This window comes from Sodiomyces alkalinus, assembly GCF_003711515.1.
Source record: "Sodiomyces alkalinus F11 unplaced genomic scaffold SODALscaffold_1, whole genome shotgun sequence".
NCBI lineage: Eukaryota > Fungi > Ascomycota > Sordariomycetes > Glomerellales > Plectosphaerellaceae > Sodiomyces > Sodiomyces alkalinus.
In genome coordinates this window covers 5,347,982-5,366,307 of record NW_021167079.1, presented here as the reverse complement: position 1 = coordinate 5,366,307, position 18,326 = coordinate 5,347,982, and the positions used below count along the sequence as shown (strand labels likewise).

The 18,326-nt window shown below is 52.1% G+C and overlaps 5 protein-coding genes across 5 annotated transcripts; 2 read left to right on the top strand and 3 right to left on the bottom strand.

Moving 5' to 3' along the window:
- Positions 1-985: 985 nt before the first annotated feature.
- On the bottom strand, positions 986-2,135 carry SODALDRAFT_327322 (hypothetical protein). Its single transcript, XM_028610403.1, has one exon. It carries the CDS (start codon positions 1,989-1,991, stop codon positions 1,332-1,334), a length of 660 nt encoding a protein of 219 aa, XP_028470960.1. The 5' UTR covers positions 1,992-2,135; the 3' UTR covers positions 986-1,331.
- A 1,664-nt stretch (positions 2,136-3,799) lies between these two features.
- On the top strand, positions 3,800-4,921 carry SODALDRAFT_347949 (hypothetical protein; the record flags this gene model as incomplete). Its single annotated transcript, XM_028613333.1, has 1 exon — positions 3,800-4,921. One exon carries the CDS (start codon positions 3,800-3,802, stop codon positions 4,919-4,921), a length of 1,122 nt encoding a protein of 373 aa, XP_028470959.1.
- A 1,350-nt stretch (positions 4,922-6,271) lies between these two features.
- Positions 6,272-7,240, bottom strand: SODALDRAFT_266782 (14-3-3 protein; the record flags this gene model as incomplete). Its single annotated transcript, XM_028607508.1, has 1 exon — positions 6,272-7,240. One exon carries the CDS (start codon positions 7,238-7,240, stop codon positions 6,272-6,274), a length of 969 nt encoding a protein of 322 aa, XP_028470958.1.
- Positions 7,241-9,516: 2,276 nt separating this feature from the next.
- SODALDRAFT_375364 (hypothetical protein) lies at positions 9,517-12,961 on the top strand (the record flags this gene model as incomplete). The annotated part of the gene is made up of 11 exons (XM_028614746.1): positions 9,517-9,526; positions 9,617-9,647; positions 9,934-10,028; positions 10,103-10,184; positions 10,292-10,360; positions 10,450-10,489; positions 10,572-10,634; positions 10,702-10,916; positions 11,028-11,219; positions 11,488-11,688; positions 12,142-12,961. The coding sequence occupies 11 exons, from the start codon at positions 9,517-9,519 to the stop codon at positions 12,539-12,541; spliced, it is 1,398 nt and encodes a 465-aa protein (XP_028470957.1). The 3' UTR covers positions 12,542-12,961.
- A 44-nt stretch (positions 12,962-13,005) lies between these two features.
- Positions 13,006-16,739, bottom strand: SODALDRAFT_32012 (hypothetical protein). The gene is made up of 2 exons (XM_028609502.1): positions 14,251-16,739; positions 13,006-14,186 (listed from the first exon to the last, which is right to left on the bottom strand). Exons 1-2 carry the CDS (start codon positions 16,685-16,687, stop codon positions 13,234-13,236), a joined length of 3,390 nt encoding a protein of 1,129 aa, XP_028470956.1. The 5' UTR covers positions 16,688-16,739; the 3' UTR covers positions 13,006-13,233.
- Positions 16,740-18,326: the final 1,587 nt, after the last annotated feature.

Genomic DNA, 18,326 nt, shown 5'->3' with positions numbered 1-18,326 from the left:
GTTCTTTTTTTTTTTTTTATAGCATCGCGTGTTTACTGGCGAGGCGTTGGGGTTTCCAGCAGCTGTCCCTTGGTTCCTTGTTGTTGTTGAGGGAGTTTCTTGTAGAACTTGGGTCTGTGACGGGTTAGCCGGGGAATGGGTGGCAGTCTGACTTGGATTTAATCTTTCATCTTAAAAGCTTACGTCGCCGTAGGTGTCTTATAGAGGATGATTCGTTCGAAGGGGCGACTGATCATCTAACCTAGAGAGCCGGTGAAGTATGGATAGCTAGATAGCTGGTGGCTAGTATGGCACGATATAACATCAAAATACGGGCAATGCTCCAATGCAAGACTGAGGCGCGGGATCCGTCGGGATGCCGGTGTTCCTGACAAAGGTCTTGGACTCCTGTGCTGTGAAAACAAGAGCAAATTGCGTAAACCAGCTGTCGTGTCTGGGAAGCTGTCGAGAAATAATAGTTCCGGTCTTCTTCAACTGCATTCAAGAGTCTAGTCAGTGACAGACACTCGCATCATTCGGTTGGATTTGGATGGCAACACTGTGATGTCGCTGTCTCGGGTGATTGGAAGTATATCTGATATGTTTTGTTGGCATTATTTGTGAACCGTTATTATTCCAGGCCGCCGTCTTCGGGCTTTCGGGAGAACTCCAGGGGAAATGTGGTTGAAAGCTGTATTTTTAGGGGATATCGAAAGAAATAAGAAGGAAAGGGAAGGGGAAAGGGCAATAAACGCAGGAGAAGTATTATCAAAAAGAAGCAAAAAACCTCGACCGCAGTTCTCCGCCCAGCTGGGGTCTACCAAAAACCCCTTACACTGTGCAGAACAGAAAGGGCATTTCCTCTACAAACTCAGGATAAACCGGGAGTGAATCGCATGAGCTGCTGCAAACAAACGACGAGAGATGACTCTCGACAGCGGGGCCCGGGAGGTTCCCAGCTCATTCTTTAAGCTCGTAATAGACAGACACGATGGCCAGTGGGCTCGGGGGGGGGAAGCGAGAAGAAGGTGATCGGAAGGTAGTCAGTCCGTGGACGAGAGACCAGATGATGGGTTTCGGTGCAATTTGTACCGAGGGGAGGCCAGGAGAAGGGGGGAAATAGGAGACGAGGGGTTGAGCTGTAGATGACTGACGACAGATGGTGGCGGCTGTGGAGGTGATCAGGGCATCAGGGCGGTCCCGGAAATTCTCCTATTGTTGTTGATCTCATGAGGAGAGGCAGAGAGAGACAAGAAAACAAGGAAACCATGGGATCGATGCCATCCTTCATGTTCGTACCATGGTATCCGGCTTCTAGGGGAAAAAAAGTCGTGGTATCCCATGTATTTCATTCATTCCTCCTCGAGCGCTTTCAAGACTAAGGCCCGCGCCCTGTCGCTCAGGTCCATCCCCAACGCAAGCTGCCGTCCCCGGTCGCTCATCTTCCCCCACGTCTTGCGCAGGATCCCGACGATCTTGTCCTCGTCGATCCCCTCACGCGTCTTGAAGTCCTCAAATTGGTCATCCAGGAACACAAGGCACGCCACGTCCTCGAGCACCTGCGTCTCCGCATCCGCCCCGGTGCCGCCTCCTTTCCCCAGCCCTTCCTTGCGCATCAGCGCCGCCACCCGCGCGACGTCCTCCTCGGGCAGCGGGGGCTGGATGGCCGGCGACGACGCCAGCAGTGTGGCTACCTGCTCCGCGCATTGGGCCTTAAGCTTGGCGCGCCAGGTGAGGTAGCCGGCCCGGGTCATGGGGTAGCTGGAACGCGGGATCTCCCAGCGGCGGAAGTGCTGCGCTCGGCAGGCCAGCTGGAGGACCGGCGCGGCGTCCGGGCACCGGGCCGCCAGCCATCGCGTCATTTTCTGGGCGTAGTGAAGCTCGTATGGCATCAGTGGTGCAGTTGTCGTTTGCTTCGGGTCTTCCTTGTGCGCATCGTCTATGAGCTCGAGCGCTTTGGCGTAGTTCGGTGGGAGAGGAGGAAGAGACACGGGGTTGCTCGAGGCCTTCATGATGATTTCTCTTGGAGAGTTGAACTTGTTTTCTCGGAGGTATGCGTTTTCTTTGTCCTTTTTTTTTCAATGGTTTCTCTTTCTCTTTCTCTTTTCTTTTTCTCGTTTCTATTCTCTTCCCCTTTTTAATGATCACTGGACTCGGATCAACTCACTCGTAGGATCAAAATACGCCCTGAATAAGAAAAAGAGAAAAATATTTTGCATGATGAGTCAGCGGGTTTCCGTGGTTGATGATTGGTTCTGTCCTTATCCGAACGACATCTCCCCTTCCCCCTTTTACCCCTTTACCCCTTGGTGCTCATGAGCCTCAGAACCTACGAGATTTCAAGTTCGTCGAGGTAGATAGATATGTCTCATGTATGCCGAGGAAGATGAACGGAAACCTGTCATTTTAATCTCTCAATTTCTCCTTCGTTTTATCCTGCCCTTGAGTCATCATCGTCTACGATCAGGTCATGGCCTACCATTTGAAGGTAGGGGTGGCAAGACTTCGCCAGTATACTCCTCCTCCTCCGTCCTTGGTTCGATACCACTGAATATGTGCTCGCTTTTCTTCATATACTATGTTGTTTAGAACAAGGTAGTATTGAGTAGGTCTATAGCATGTTGGGTTTGCTCAGTCGCAGACATTTACACCAGCCTGCTCCCTCGGATCTTCCCCTTGTCGCGAGCGAAGAATGTGATTCATCAGTGGTATCACGACCACTGATCGTCCTCATCTTCTCATGGAGTACTCAAAGTGTATTGGTTCTTTTTACGTTTCTCAAGTTGCAAGTTATCATCCCAGTAACAGAACGATAGTCATATTATCACATATTGTATGTGCTCTGTCCTCGGGGCAGATTTTCAACAGTTGCCTCCACTGCCACCAGACTCCGAGCTCCGATAGTTGTGCCCTTATAAGGTTGCTTATAATATGGCACTGCGTTAAGCTGTTCATCTTGTTCATCAGATTATATACATATTATGCCACTCTTGGAGGGAGTATTACTACCATCTTCAAATTTGTGTTGGATTCCCAGTCACCTCTCTCTGCCAGTGACACCTTCCTGTAGAGCTTATACGCTCTTACTCTTTGTCTTCAAGTGCAATAATTAACCACTTTGAATGGATTTCAAAGCGCGACTTAACCATAACACTAACACGCGTTCTAGTCACGTTCTCTACAGGGGTTTTCGCGTACCTGCCTGCCTAATACCAGCGAATACGATCATATGGTGCTTGCCCTCCATATACCCATTCTTTTCTAACACAACAGTAGTAGCTCGCTTTAAGGACTGTGGACGTCTTATTGCCTGTTCTTCTGTAAGAAAAATTTGCCGACCCTCCTGCCAAACCAAACCAAACTCCACTAGAGCTGTGTGTACGACTCTGCTGCCTTCCAAGGACACAGCACATTACACTGCAGCTATTAAGGATATCAAACCTCTCCTTTGCCTAGCTTTTATCGTGAGCGTTAACACGGTGCTTTCAGCCGAGTTTACGTTTCTTACACCTCATAACTCTTTCTGTCATACCTTGCTTGGCTTATGAGATATCACAATCATCAGCCAATTTGACAACAAACTCCGGCAGTTGACATCAACCGAAGACACTGCCTTCTCTCGCGCGCTTTTTCTCATATTCCCTTTCTCCTTCTTTGCCTGGCAAAGTAAACCTAAGAGACGTAAGTGCATCTTACTTATTGCTTTGACTTTGGCTTTCCGCCTATTCTCTTGTCTCTAGCATCTGGCATTGACTGAAAACCGATTATGAACTCATACTAGCTGCTTCGCATAGCTAACCTCGATCTTAGGTCTGCATCAATGCGTGAATCCAAAGACAAGAAAGCCCCAGCTGGAGGCCCAAAGAATCAAGCAAATGCCTCAGAGGTGCAGCCTGGCTACTGGGTGTCACTTACCAACACCATTATGGGTCTGAATCCTTTGGCCCTAGCCAAGAACACCGTCCAGGATGGCGTGGGGAGTAAACAAGTGACGGACAAGAAGAATGAGAATGGTTACAAGCAGCAGACAGTGACTGCCGTTCGTAAGACGCATGCACAGGCAGACAGTGAGGGTATCAAAGCCTTGTATATCTACAAAGCAGGCACCTCCACCGTTTGCAAGGGCCATTCTTCAATCCCGCCTACTGATAATGGCTGGACTGATGGCCAAGATGGCCTAATTATCATAATGAGGGGAGACAAGAGGTCCTGGGCCGAGATTGAAGATATTATCAAAGGCGGAAGGGGATTGAACGAAATCAAAAAGCGATATGACGAGCTCAAAAAGCTATATGACGAGCTCAAGGCGCGAAGCGAATACGCAGACACAGATGAGTCCGAATCCGAGGGATACGGAGATGATGAAGAGGACGATGAAGATGAAGACAGCGAAGAGGAGGACGAAGAAAGTGACGATGAAGAGGAATATGACTTCTCCCCCGCGTCCTTCTCCTATTCCTCTTCATCTTCCAGCGACGACGAAGACGGATACGACGCAGACGACTACGACCCGTATGGCCCGATGGACCCCGTCGCCTGGGAACGCGAGCGCCGTCGCCATCAACGCTTCGCACAACGCCACCTCTGGGCCTCCTTGTACCGCAAAACCGGCGACGACTCCTGGACTGGAATGGGTTTCTCCAAGCGTGACCGGTCCATCCTGTTCTCCCTGCACGACCGCGCCCTTGCCAACCGCTACCTGGAGATGCAGGCCAACTTTCTCAACGCTACCGGCCGCATGGTCCCCCTCCACCTCATCCAGGCCAGGCTCCAGGGTCGCACGCCGACTGAAGAGGAACACATGCTCCCCCGCATCGCTCGGTTCCAGGCCCGCGTCGCCAAATGGAACCAAAGTGTTGCTGATGGCGATGAGTTGCTTGACCCTAGCACCGCAAGCGACATCCCTGCTGATGCCCTGCGGGCTGATGAAGGCGACGAGTGAGAAGAATCCTCTGGGACCTGTATGCCCTTCACTTGACTCTCTCTGTCAACATCTTGTTTCTTTGTCTTTCTTTCTTTGCTTTTTCTCTCTTTTTCTCTCCCGGTGATATTACGGATAACCCCCCCCCCCGGCTTGCAGAGATTCAGTGGTCGTGATGTGAATCTTGCGGGATTTCGTGCTCCTATCACTCAGCCTTCTTCTCGACATCTTCCACCCTCCTGTCTCCCTTGAGTTGCATTCTCCTATGGGGACAGCCTTTTGCCCGACGGGGATTTGCAGAGTTGGGCTATTTGCCGATTTTAGGAGGAGACGGCTCTGGTTTTGGAGACACGAAACTACTATGCCTGTCAGTTCTGGGAGGGTCTTGGGTGAGAACAGGATAACGGCCCTGCTAGGAGGGAGGGATCCTCTTGGGAATCGATTGTACTTTGGGAAATGGGGAGATGATGGTCCAGGGTCAACATGTCAGGCAACCGGGGCGCCTTTTATCTTCCTCCCCCATTTTATAATCTGCGGCTAAAAGCAAGTGGGAAGGAAGTATTAGTGCATGTACGCAGCAAAGAAAACCTACCTTAATACATAATACATACAATATTTGATACAAAGTTGGGAAGCTGGGTTGCATTGGCGTATATCCCAAGGTAATAATGAAGCTGGTCCGCCAAAAATTAACGTGCTTTGAATACAGGGCGATGCCAAACAAAAAGGTATCTGTACAAAAATTACAAAGTAAAAACTAAAAGCCAAAAAAAAAGAAGCATATCTTCTGACAACCAAATGTGCAGGGCGCCGAATGAGTTGATAGGTAGACGGGCCAATTTTGCAGTAAAGAAGAACGTGGGTGAACCATGCCCACATTTTGTCCATAAGGTATACAATAGAAGTGCAAATCAGGGACTGGCAAAGAAAAACCCTTTAACACGCTATGCTTTTGGGTCAACCCACTCCAAGGCGCCCCTGCAGATGCTCCATCCCGGCCTCTCTCCAAAATGAGGCGCTGTTAGGAATCAAGTATGTGATGTTGCTGTATTATCGAAGTAGTCCGACTGCCTTGCCTGGCTTGGGCGGGCTTCGTTTGTGTTTTCATTCACTGGTCAAGAACGTGATATACATTGTAAATAAAGTCGGGACGCGCCGGAGCCGGCCTTGAGTCGGTATCGGTGGCGGCGTGGCGGTAGTGCGATCCTCCCGAGTGGTTGACATGGCAGGAGCAGTCAAGAGTTCTCAAACACTCCGACGCGAAGGACGGTCGTGTACATCCATCAGTGGATTGTCCACGACATAGATGGAATGAGCCCAGTGGCACGGAGCGATTCTGAAAAACCTCCCCCCAAAACTCGACCCGTTTGATCATATCGGATTCTCCATGCCAGGCGGTGGCACGGCCACGGCGGGAGGAGCTGTTGGCGGAGGAGAGCTGATGATGGGGCCTTTATTCCTCAACGTGTTGCTGGAGCCCAGGCCTCGTTTCATCATTCTCCCAAGGACGGTAACAAGCTCGCAGGCGTCGGTAAACATATCGTCGTCCATGCCTTCAGTCGCCTCGTAAACCTCGGCGATTGTGTCCTTGGCTAACCTGCGGCTCCCCTCGGCGTCATGGAGGCAATCGTACATAAACGCGGCGTATTCCGTCTTGACAGAAAGCCGCAGAGAATGGGAGCCCCAGAGGTACTGGTCGGCGAGGGCCACGGCTTCCCTAAAATATTGGTGGGCTTCTGGAAGAAAGTTTTTCGGCTCCTTCAGAAACCTGGCAGGAAGATAGACGGCGCTTCCTGGAGGAGCGAGTCCCGGCGGGGCCCCAACAGGGCCTCCCTCTAGAGGATGTGTCGGCTGTATAGACCCCTGTGACGAGTTCCATCCGTCTTCAATCGCCAAGCCCTTGCCCTTCTCTGTCCTTGAAGGGGCGAAGGGAGGGAACCCCGGAGAAGCCATTCCGGCGGCCAAGTCAGGCGTTGCAATACCCATTGTCGACACCGGCGGGTCGTTGTGGAAAAGGACGAAGATGTGGAAGAACGAAGCTTGCAGCTTGTAAGCTAGAACTTTCAGTTCTGGGTAGTTGCCGACCATGGGTATGACGTATTGTTGAAGCATAACGAGACCTTCGCGGGACAGCCAGATGATGTGGAAGATGAGCTCGAGAGACTCAGGGCTGCGGACAGGATCAGGTCGACGTTGCTTTTTGGCCTTGACAAGTTGCTCTGCAAGGCTAATAGACAGCCCCAGGATCTTAAAGAGCATGGAGGCCAGTAAAGGATTGGTTGCCTCGACATTCTTGGCCAGTTTGCCGAGGAACTTCTGATCAACCTCTGAAGAAGCCATCAAGCCGGCAGAGTGACACCAGTCGCGAGAACCGGGAATAGACTGGGATACACTTGGCGCTCTAAAACAGGCTGAATTGTCTTGAAAGCGTCCAAAGGAAATAGTGACAACCCAACCGGTTGGTATGTTGGACGGCGAGAACGATCGCAGTGAAGATTAGGATGGCTGAACTGAGTGCAAAATCGCCCGCCGCAAAAAACAAAAAAAAAGAAACAAAAAAAAAAGGGTTATGCTAGACGAAGAGTACACTCTCGAGCGACCGGTCAGGGGGGGACGGCCCAGGACTGAAATGACGAGGGCCGGAGTAGGTGATGATGGTGGTTAGGGGTAGATACGTCAGGGGGTGAGAGCTTTGCAGGACTGAAAGCATTTCGACGTTTTGGGAGAGGCGGAATGATCGAAGAGTAACCGAAAAAATGGCCTCCAAGGACGATTGGTCCGGTCGAGCGAGATAGGTATCGCTGGGATATGGGATGAGCGCGGAAACCTTGCTTGCCTCGAAGGAAAGCGAGTGTCGTGAGAGATAATAACTGAGGCGGTGAGATTATTAGAGTTGAGTCTGGGAGCGACCTTCGTTGCTCAGGAAGAAGGATCAAGTGGCTAGGGGTTCGAATTGGTGGCAGGCAAAAATAAAAATAAAATCGAAAAAAGCCGGCAGGGCCCGGGCCTCCAAGATGACGAGGATATGAGGTACGACGACGGCGCTGGGCCATCTACGACTTCTAGGACATTGATGAAGGCATCTCAGGCGGCGGCGCTAGGAGCAAGTGGAAGCCAATTCAAAAACCGAAGGTCGAGTAGGTAATGATGAATGGCGGTGGGGGCAGGGGCCCAGCAGCAGCATCAAGAACCAGGAGCCCTGAGCGAGCACAGCAGAAAAGTGCGGGAGGGCTTGGAAGCAAGATCCTCCTGAGGTGCATGTAAGTAATAATTAGTACATGTATGGTAAAGGAGGCGCGGCGGCGGCAACCGGAGAGGGAGCTGCAGCGTGCGTCAAGCTCAGTCGTAGCAGGGAGGCGAGGATTGGGTCGAAAGGGAAAAAAAGGACCGGGCGTGGAGATATTGTGCATGAACGAATGTGGGACCCTGGCGGATGAAGTCTGGGTGAACGAACGTGAATGTGAGAGAGAGAGAGAGAGAGAGAGAGACGGATAGACGAGGACCCAGGCGCTGCAGGCGATCGGAACCAGAGGTTGTTGACAGGAGAAATCGATGCGTTTAATCGAAAGCACGGAACAGCAAACGGCCCAGGTAAAAGAGAATGCATATATATAAGACCGCTAACAGCAGAGACCCTTTGCCGGCAGGAGGAGGAGCTTTGATGGTCGAGAATAGTACGATGAGGTCGGTGAAAAGGCCCTCAACATAGAAACAACAATGATGTCGAAGGGTGTCGCCGAGTACATCCGTACGGAGCACAAAGTATTAGGGCTGCTGTTGGGCCCAGAGAACAGAACCTGAAAACCGGAAAGATGCACGATGAGTTGTCCACCCACCGTTTCGTTTGCGCGATGGAGGCGCGTGCGTGTCAAAGAGATGAAAAGGATCCCAAAGAGCTGGCTGGGTGGCTGGGTGGCTAGGTGGCTGGGTAGCTTTGTGGGATTGAGCCACTGATGAACGGCGAAGATCGATTCAATTGGTCGAAACGTTAGGTCGGAGGTTGAGGATCAACCGGGACGAACCAGATCCACACTAAGGAATACGTACCTTTTCGTACGAAATGACAACTCACCAGCCACAGCACTGTACTGTACATTACCTATACTCGTAACTCGGACTCCATGTTTGAACGATGTATCTGGACTAATGAGGTCTCTGATTGAACATTTTCCGCCCTTACCTTAGGAAACGAATGATTAACGAACATGTCTTACACCTATAATAAAAACTAAGGCTGTAGGGATATTTTGGATATACAAATACTCCAATGTGTCTATGTTTAGGCCTGTTTGTGAGATGGAAGGCCGCACAGGATACAAGTCATGTACCTTAGAATGAGGGACGAAATACTTTCTCGTGTCCCACAGTAAGGTACCTTAGGTATACAACGGGGGAAGTTATGGAAGTCCTGATACCCACTTCATCCTTGGATCTTTTGGATCGACTCTGAACCACTCATAGGCATCGTCTATTATTACGTTTCTCTTTTAGCTCTAATCACGTTTATATTTGGACACTCGTATTCTATCCAGCGACTGCACCTGATGCTAACTTACATGGGCACAGGTAAGGTAGAAGACGGAATGTTGCGCTTATCTCTCTTGTAACACGACGCGATGTTGCATTGTGGGACGTCCTCGAACAATAGAGAGCGCCCTCTTGCTACAACGACTGTAACGGTTAAACGGTCCCATATCATCTCTTTTTGGTTCATAGTGGGAAACCCCAAGATTCACATGCGAAACAAGTCAGTGGAAAAGATATCGTCTGCCACTCAAGCGAACGGAGTACCTTATGGAGTAATTAAAGGGTATCCGTACCGTACTTCTCTTACTACTGGTAGGTACTCCATACATACGGAGTATACTCCGCAGGTACCTGCATTACGTGCCATCTGTATCCGGAAGTACGTACGGAGTTCTCCACCTCCACGCTGTCCTCAAGTCACCACCCGAAGGCAACGCGACTATGACGCGCTATTCTGGCTGAGCCTTGGAGGCCAGTTCTGGAGACCACCGACAACGAACTCCCAGCCACCGCACTTTTCAAAGGGAAAAAAGCGTGACGCTCACCATCAGCGTCTCGCTCATCCCGTCCTTCCTTCAGTTGGTTGGCGAATTCGAAGAAGGTCCTTAACCTGGCTCCAGATCTAAAGGCTTCCCTTTTTATATATATTTTTTTTTATACCTGGATTCCGTGAAGGGTCTTTGACCACCTTCCGATCGACCGACTCTGGCTATAACGTGGGGTCGTGTATCATCATCGTCGTCATCTTTTCTGCCAGGTGTCGATTGGCGACTACACTAATACTTCTTAAGACGGTTCACTCTGGAGGCTGCCTTCGGCATCTGGTCGCCTTCCAGGAGACCGCTATGTCTTCACCTTGCCAAGTTTCATCCATCATGTTTACGTCGCGTCGTTTGTCTCCCAGGGTCAATCTCCTTCGGCCGATGGTCAGAGGTGAGCCAATCGTGTAGGCCAGAGTTCGAGTGATTATCTGAGTGGCCACTCACGCAGCACCTCACTTGCTGCACGCCTCGGTATCGAAGTGGGAACGTACCGGGCCAGGGCAACTCGTCCGAAGTGGCGGTGAGACCAGGTAATACTCCATACGTGCGGATGAACCGATGGACACTTACAACGTAGTGCGCACACAAACACAAACTCGAAGGAGGATAGTGGGGCGTGCGGCATTGGTTGCACTCTCTCCGGCCGTTACGATGGCCGTTACGATGTACGGATGCGTATCCGTAGCTACGTATTACCTACCACTGCCCACGCGAGCATTTCTGGTGCGTTAGCTTCGCTTCGCTTCGCCTCCTTTCGCTGGTCTCGAGTCCGAGTTTCAGGAGCACCTACTGTCACTGCCCACAGGTTGGGCCTGCGCCTGCGCTTGTCCAATGATGGTCAACTTCTTCCCAGAGGCAACATCGCCCTCATACCTACGGATACACGAAGCTTCGTACTGGGCAGCTTTGCCTGACAACAGCCATGTTACACGGTTTTGCGACTCAAGGTAATTACTCGGCACCCGCGAACATGTGTCCCCCAACCCGGACGAGACCAACAAAGTCTCTGGCAGCCAGACACCCGGAGTTACACGGCATTCCACGTCAAAAGCCTGTAGGCTGATTTCACAATCATTCTTGATGTCTCCTTCACTTCTTCTCTCCTCAACCGTCCTTCAACCTGATCAAAATCACCGCAATACTTCTGCCCGACACACTGAAACCCAAGATAGCAAACTCGGCTGTACAGCACCACCCCCGACATCAACCGTCGTCTCCTCGCAGACCCTGCAGCCCGAAGTGTTGGGGACGTTCTCTCGGAATCGTTATCGGCGAGTGTCACAGAGGGAAAAGCTCGTCCAACGATGTCCAGTCCACGAAAAGGGACGTAGCCTGCCACTGACTGACCAATATCCTCTCTGTATGTGGCTATCTTAGGAGGTTTCTCGGGTAGCCTCACGTCGGACCTAATTTGCGAGACCACATCGTCGAAGTGCCTGCCGTCGTCGTCTTCAGCCTCACTCGGCCACAGGGGATCTGATTAGAATCGCCTCCTCTCGCGATGTCGTTTGTCCACAGACGGGAAGAGCAAACAAGGGCCCGAAAGGCATTCTGCAGAAACCTCGATCCTATTTGGAGCGTTCTTCTCCCACGTACCAACAAGCAAGGCGGCATTCCCCAATTTCTGAGCCTCGCTATCAACCATTGTGCCGGCTCGCAGCCTCACAACCATGGCTGCCCACAGCTTGCAAACAATTTCGTGCTGTTTCTTGATAGGATGTGAGAAACCGACAGTGTCTCCTATCTCCCATGTGTCCAACACTATGTATTCCCAAAGCCGGCCATCTGGCTCCCTCGTTGAGGGGCTGCTTGTTGAGTCTCGTGGTAGCATTCCGTGTTATAATGAAGGGGTCGCCGAATCCTCTGTCTGCCGGGGTGCCTATTCGAGTCCCTACAAACACCAGCATTTTGTTTCTCCGTAGTCTAGATACTAGACCAATCTTGTCTACCGACTTGAACAACACTCCTTTGCTTCTACTTCAAACACCGAGCCCACCTTGGTATCGAACGCTCCTTTCTCTTGCCTTTCTCTTGCCTTTTCTACAAATCCGAGGGGCCTGTTCACTCCGCGGAATACAGTTCTTACAACCCTGCCACTCGCCCAATCCCCCAAAAATCTTGAACGAATTTATTGCCGTGCCCTAGCGCAGGGGGTCTGATATCTGGACCCAGAAGGGCCTGCCTACGCGACGAAAAGCCATTGCAGCAGGCTGTCCGGCTCAGAAAGAAAACGACGCTGGGAAGTGGCCACGAGCACATCGACGATTACATAGAGACAGTCCGATCTCCGCTGATCGAAAGGATCCATCTAACCCAAAAAAAATCCCCTAATATCTCATATCACTCTGTCGCTCTACTCACAGGCGTCGCCATGTGTCAGTACTACGCTCACGTTTTCGTCTGCAAACACCTCACTTTCGCCTTCGCCCGTTTCTGCCATCCTGCAAGCCTGATCCAGAAGCCTTGCTCCAAGCGTCAGATTTGGCATACCATCCACCTCGAAGAGGCATGCGATGAGTGTATCATGTGGTTCCCCGATAAGTTCCCAGCGAAGCGGCGGCGGGGCGACTAAAGACTGGGAACAGGGGGGAGGGGGGAGGGGAGAGACATGGAAAGACAAGGTGGTTGCATATCGAAGGAATAAGCAAGGGGGGGATAAATAAAAAGGGAAGGCAAAAAGAAAAGAAAGAGAGAAACAAAAAGGGGACACAGCACAGTTCTAGAATTTTCAGCTCGGGCTCTACTTCGACAATGGACAGGAGGAATAAACTGGAAGGGATACCGTGGGCAGTATGCCCAGTGTGCCATTGACTTTCGTGATTCCCGGCCTCATGAGAGACTGACAAGAAGCAACTAACCGTGGCGATTCAAATCGGTATGACTAGGCGGCGCTGGGTCGCCCAAAAGATGCGTAAGAGAAGCATGGTTTTTTTATATTACATTAAATGTGCATTTTCATCAGATCATGTTTGGATAAAGTTGTGTACGTCCCAGCTCTTGTTCCACTGGCGCCAAACTCCCCGAGAGATGCCAAGCCCATTTTCTACCATCTACTACACGAAACCATGCGTGTATCCATCATTCGTCCAAATATGTGGCCCTCGTCTTTGAAACCCGACACCGACCAGAGACATCACCTCGAGAAAAGAAAAAGGAGACGGGTAATGGGTATAAACCGTATCATATGCGAGAAAGGGAAGGGGCAGAAAAGGAAGAAGAAAAGTGCGACCCTTGACGCAACCGGTAATTCTCCTCCCGTATCCCTCACGGGCGAGAGTTCGCTCTCGACTTTGAGGCCGCATTGCCCGGCCGCCGTCTGCGGCTACCGAGATTCAAGACCTCCTCTCCCCTCGCCGAGGTCCGGCCCAGCTCGAACCTCTCGTGCCCAACTGTGATGAGCTTCAGAATGTTGCCGAACCCAACGACGACAGAAGACGTGCCAGCCTGGACCATGGGCCCAAGACCCGAAACCATAAGATGATTCCCGCTATCGTTGTCGGCGTCGAGTGGAGCCGTCTCGTAGATCTCGCCCCGACCAGATTGCATAGCAACCCAGACTTCCCACGTGTCGGGCCACTTCGGCTTCCATTCGCTCTTGTGGGGCTCGTAGATCCGGCGTCGCAACCCTGGGTGGCCGGAAAACCAATCTCGGCTTGGCGGCCGAGACGGCGGGATATTCTGCCTGACCCCAACGACCGAGCCGTTAGGGAGCGCCATCCAAGTGCCAGGGTTGACGATCTTCCTCTCCGCCACGTCCGTTTCTGACCAGTCACAGCAGGTTTGGCTCGGTGGGATGGCGGGATCTCGGAAGCAGATAAGATCTCCTTCCACTGTCGGGGTATAGGTTTGGATGATGCAGTCGCCGGTCTCGGCGTGGTCGTAGGCAAGTCCGAACCACCGGAGTCCCACCGAACTGCATTGCGGTTTCCTACGCGCGGAATGGAAGTATCGCAGAGTACGTGGCCGGATGGGTTGTGTGTGAAAGGTGTGAATGAGGTAGTTCCTCTTGCCATCCATTAGATCTACCGAACTTTGCCGAGCGATCAAGAAGCAATCCAAATCCGGGAGCGGAACGACTTGAGAGGCATCATGGTGTTCAAGAGTATCGCCGAGAGCCTCAGACGTCCAATCACCATGGCCATGATGCGTTGCCACGTGGATACATCCCTTTCTAGATGCAGTGAGAATCGATAGCTCCAGTGAGCGAGAGTCCTCCGCTACCGAAACGTTAGTGTAATACGCACCAAAAAAAGGGGGGGGGGGATAAGAAGACCACGGTACCTATGGTGACGAGAGGCTCGGCAGAGACGAGAGGGCTTTTGCAGATGACAAAGTCGGTCGAGCCTCGGTCTTGAGCTGTGAGTCGTGTCGCAAGACCGGACCGACGCACCACCAGTAGAGGGGGCACAGGATGGGAACTAGGGAGGCCGAAGAAGAATGCCTGCGGCTTCTGGCCGTTGGTATCGACGGGGATGGATGGGGCCCATTGCTGACTGTAGAGGTTCCAAAGTTGAACGCGACCTGGTGAGAGAAGAGCCAGCCAGTGACAATTGTCATCAATTGCACAGGCTAGGATAGGAAAGGGATCATGGTGAGGACTGGCGATTTCGGTCAGAGTATACTTCTTGGTGCCAGACCGAACATTCCAGAGTCGAATGGTTCGATCGAGACCAACGGACACAATATGGCCTTTGACAGTAGCAGTCAGAAGGACGACATCCAGATCATGCCCCCCCGTCAACGAGTTGACCGACATGAGCGGCTCGTCGTCGGAACCATAAGGAGCAGGCTGGGATTCCGCATCCTCTTCCCACAACAAATAATTCATCAACAACCGAAGCCCTGCCAGGATGAACAAGACGGTGACGAAAAATCGCGTCAAGTGGTGATCGAGAAAGTCATACACAGCCGGCAGCAAATACCGCTCCTGGTTGCCAGGAGTTCTGTCCGCACCTCGGAGGACGAAGACGATGGGTTCGTACACCTGGGCAACATAACTATGAGCCCACGGCTTGATTACGTTTATGACTTCCCTCGCCGTGTCGTGATCCTGCATTCGAAGCCACGACATGGGGCTCCTAGCCTGGTGGATTTCTACCGGTAACGACTCCTTCCATTTCTGCAAGGCGCTGCTATTCTCTGGGATGTTGAAGAAGCTCCCGATGACGCGGAACACGGACGCGTCCTCGAAGAAATGCCATTGCGCAACAAGCACAAAGTTTATCATGATGACGGTTCCAGCAATGCGCGTGGACATGGCGACCTTGCCCTGAAACATTGCTTCCGTCCAGCTGGGGCAGGGGGTAGAATCGCTGCGATGTCGATCCAAGCGGGATGATGACGGTGACGACGCCTTCTCCAAGGCATCGCTGAGCTCGGTTCTCCGAACATCGACCCCGAGAACTGAGAGAAAGAAGGTCGACAGGTAAAAAAAGTCGAAGATGATGCCGATGGCGGCGAAGGTGCAGAAAGCCGACACGCCTGGAGAGGCGACTTTGGCTAGCCCCCAGAGGATGAGGACGTTTTGGGTCGAGCTGATGAAAGCTACGTGGGCTGTCTCGCCAAAGGCGTAGCCTATACGACTGCTGGTGCTGTTCTCGGACGGCGTGGCTATGACGGCGTTTATGAGCCTGAAGATATTCTCCAGGCTCATCGACAAGACGACGAGTGGGTAAGCCGGCTGGGGTATCCGGGAAAGGTCAACATTGAAGATGGCACAGATGGTAAAGCTGGACAGAATGGACATGACGATCTGGACCCAGACGGTAACGAAAAGCCCCAGTTTGGACTTGACAGCCCTAAGCTTCGACATGCTCACGAGGAAGTAGAGGATTGCTAGGACGTATGCGAGGCCGAGGATCACTTTGTCCTGGACCGACATGGGACGGAACTGAAATTCATATAGCTGGCTTGACACGCTTCGGCCGTCAGCCGGGTAAATGGTCCACTTATCTGTCATTTGAGTGGCCAGAGCCGCGGCCTTTCTCTCCCACTGGAGACCGACGGGAGAATCGCGGCAGTGTATGAGTGTGATGACGAGGGCATCGGCAGCCAGGAGCCGCCGGTCTTCGAAGCGTTTCCCACTGAAGACGATGGAGTGCCTCAGGGTAACATTGACCGACGTGGGTTGGTTCTTCCTTTCATTGACGGTGGCCACGATATGGTGGTCGGCATTGATGAGGTCTGCTGAGCAGGACCAGTACTGCAAAGGCGACTGGAAGAACCAGGACTGATTGGTCAGGCCATTGACGACGTGAAAGGCGTCGCGGACCTCGGGGGCGAGATCAACGCCCTTGGGGTCCTGAAGTAGCACTTTGGCATTCGGACTCCTGGGGTCGAAGTAGTCGGTCGGGCCCAACAGCTCGTCCTGCAGGTGGAGGGCACCTAGGAGGATTTCGCGATCCAGAGCCCGCATATAATTCCCGTGAACCCAGATGGAGCGCATGACAACGTCCGGCTCGGCGTCGGGCTTGTCTAGGGGCTGAGCCAAGGTCCAGACGTGATGGGGCAGGTTGGATGCTCCATTGATGAAGTCGGAACTGTACAGAAACGGGAATGGATAGATGAGGATGGCGGCGACGGCCGAGGAGACGAGCAAAGACGTGATGACATGATGGGCAGCGTATGCACCATACCGAGAGCAGGCCCGACGACAAGGATGATTCGGAGCAAGAGCAGGGACTTCGGTAGTTCTATCAGCCAGAAAGGAAAAACGCATCAGCCACAGAGAACATGGAAGGGCCAGGTTTCTTCACGCAAGGTGTACGCCGGGGTGGACATGCCCTCGAAAAGGATAGAGGAGATACCAAATCATCTGCGGCGAATCTCAATGACGTGTGCGGGCAGACGTTCGCGGGGGGTGGCTCGTAAGTGGCTCGTAAGGGTGGTAGTCGACGTAGATGCAGCCTTCGGTCGAGCATAAAGCTCATCTCAGAGACGGTTGAGAGCGCATACGACGGTTGTTGCGCTAATTTGTTGTCGTCGTGCAGTCATTGCCAGGTTGTTAGGTACTCCGTGCTGGGTGGAATCAGCTACAAGGGTGGTGTTGGCGTGGTGGATAACAAGCCTTCAAGCGCAGCGGCCGTTGGGTCCAAAGTCTGGCGAAGCAAGGAATACTCCCAGGTGGGGGGCGCTTAGGTACGGTAGGTACGGTAGGTAGCTGGCGGGGATGCGCAAACAGCATGAGGTGGGCAGGGAAGGCAACTGTTGCTTGTTGTCTGTTCAGTACTGAGTAGAAAAGCCGTCGGCTATGAGGACAAACTATAGACGACGAAGGCCGCCGAACAAAAGGAGTCGCTCGATTTCGGGACTGCGATGTTGTGTCTATGCGATGGGTGGGCTTTATTAAGCTCCTATCGTGAGGACGTGGGACCGTCGGGGAAGACAGAATGGGCTCGGCATGTGGTTGCGTGGGGATCGAGGTTCGTTCCAAGTTCAAAACCAAGACGGTGGATGTCGGAATGCGTGTGCCGCTACCACGGGGTGGTCCCGCTCTGGTGTTGTCCGTTCCTCCAGCTTCTACGTCACGTGATGTAACACGTCCCGGTCCTTAGCACGACAACTCCGATGACGTACGGCACGTGACATCAATGTCCGGAGCTGTATGATCATATCGTCCTCGTCCATGAACGTAGTTGTTGTCATCTTAACGTCGTTACGTAAGACCGGTTCTTTGGCAGGATTTGGAATTGGGTCGGGGATAATCCTGAGGCCAGTGTCTGTTCGAGGCAGAGCGGAGTTCAATCATCAATGTGGGTGAGAGCGGTTATTTAAATAGACTAAATAGATCTTTAAAAATAGCTTTTAAAAATAGCTTTAAATAGTCACCACGTTTATCATCCGTCCCGAGCCTTGCCGGCATCCGATCACAAAGTCCTGACTTCGTGCGAGTCTATTAAGATCGGCATTCTGCCTTACACGTGTATATTTCCATGAAATCCCATCCTGAACCGATTTCACTATCGTCAGAATCAGGTGAGATGGGTGTGAAAGTCAGACCATTCCAATGCGAGCCGCCGGGTTCTGATTGGTTGAAGAGCGCTGCGGGCTGGGGCCAGAGGGTCCAGGGCGCAAAGGACCTTCTTCGTGCGGAGCATTGGGGGGGGGGGCGATGACTCAGTTACGTACACCTAGCACTCTACTGGATTCGTACAGAGTACCTAGGGATGCGAAGTTGATTACCTAAGGTACGTACTGAGAAGGTGTCGTTGATTTGAAGTTGAACACAATGGACGAAGTGGATTAGTCGATTCACTTTATTTATTTCTGATATTTAACTTGCACATCCCTTGATTAGTAAAACTACATTGTCCAATGGTTCCTGGATGAGATCTAATTACCTGAGGTACAACGTAAGG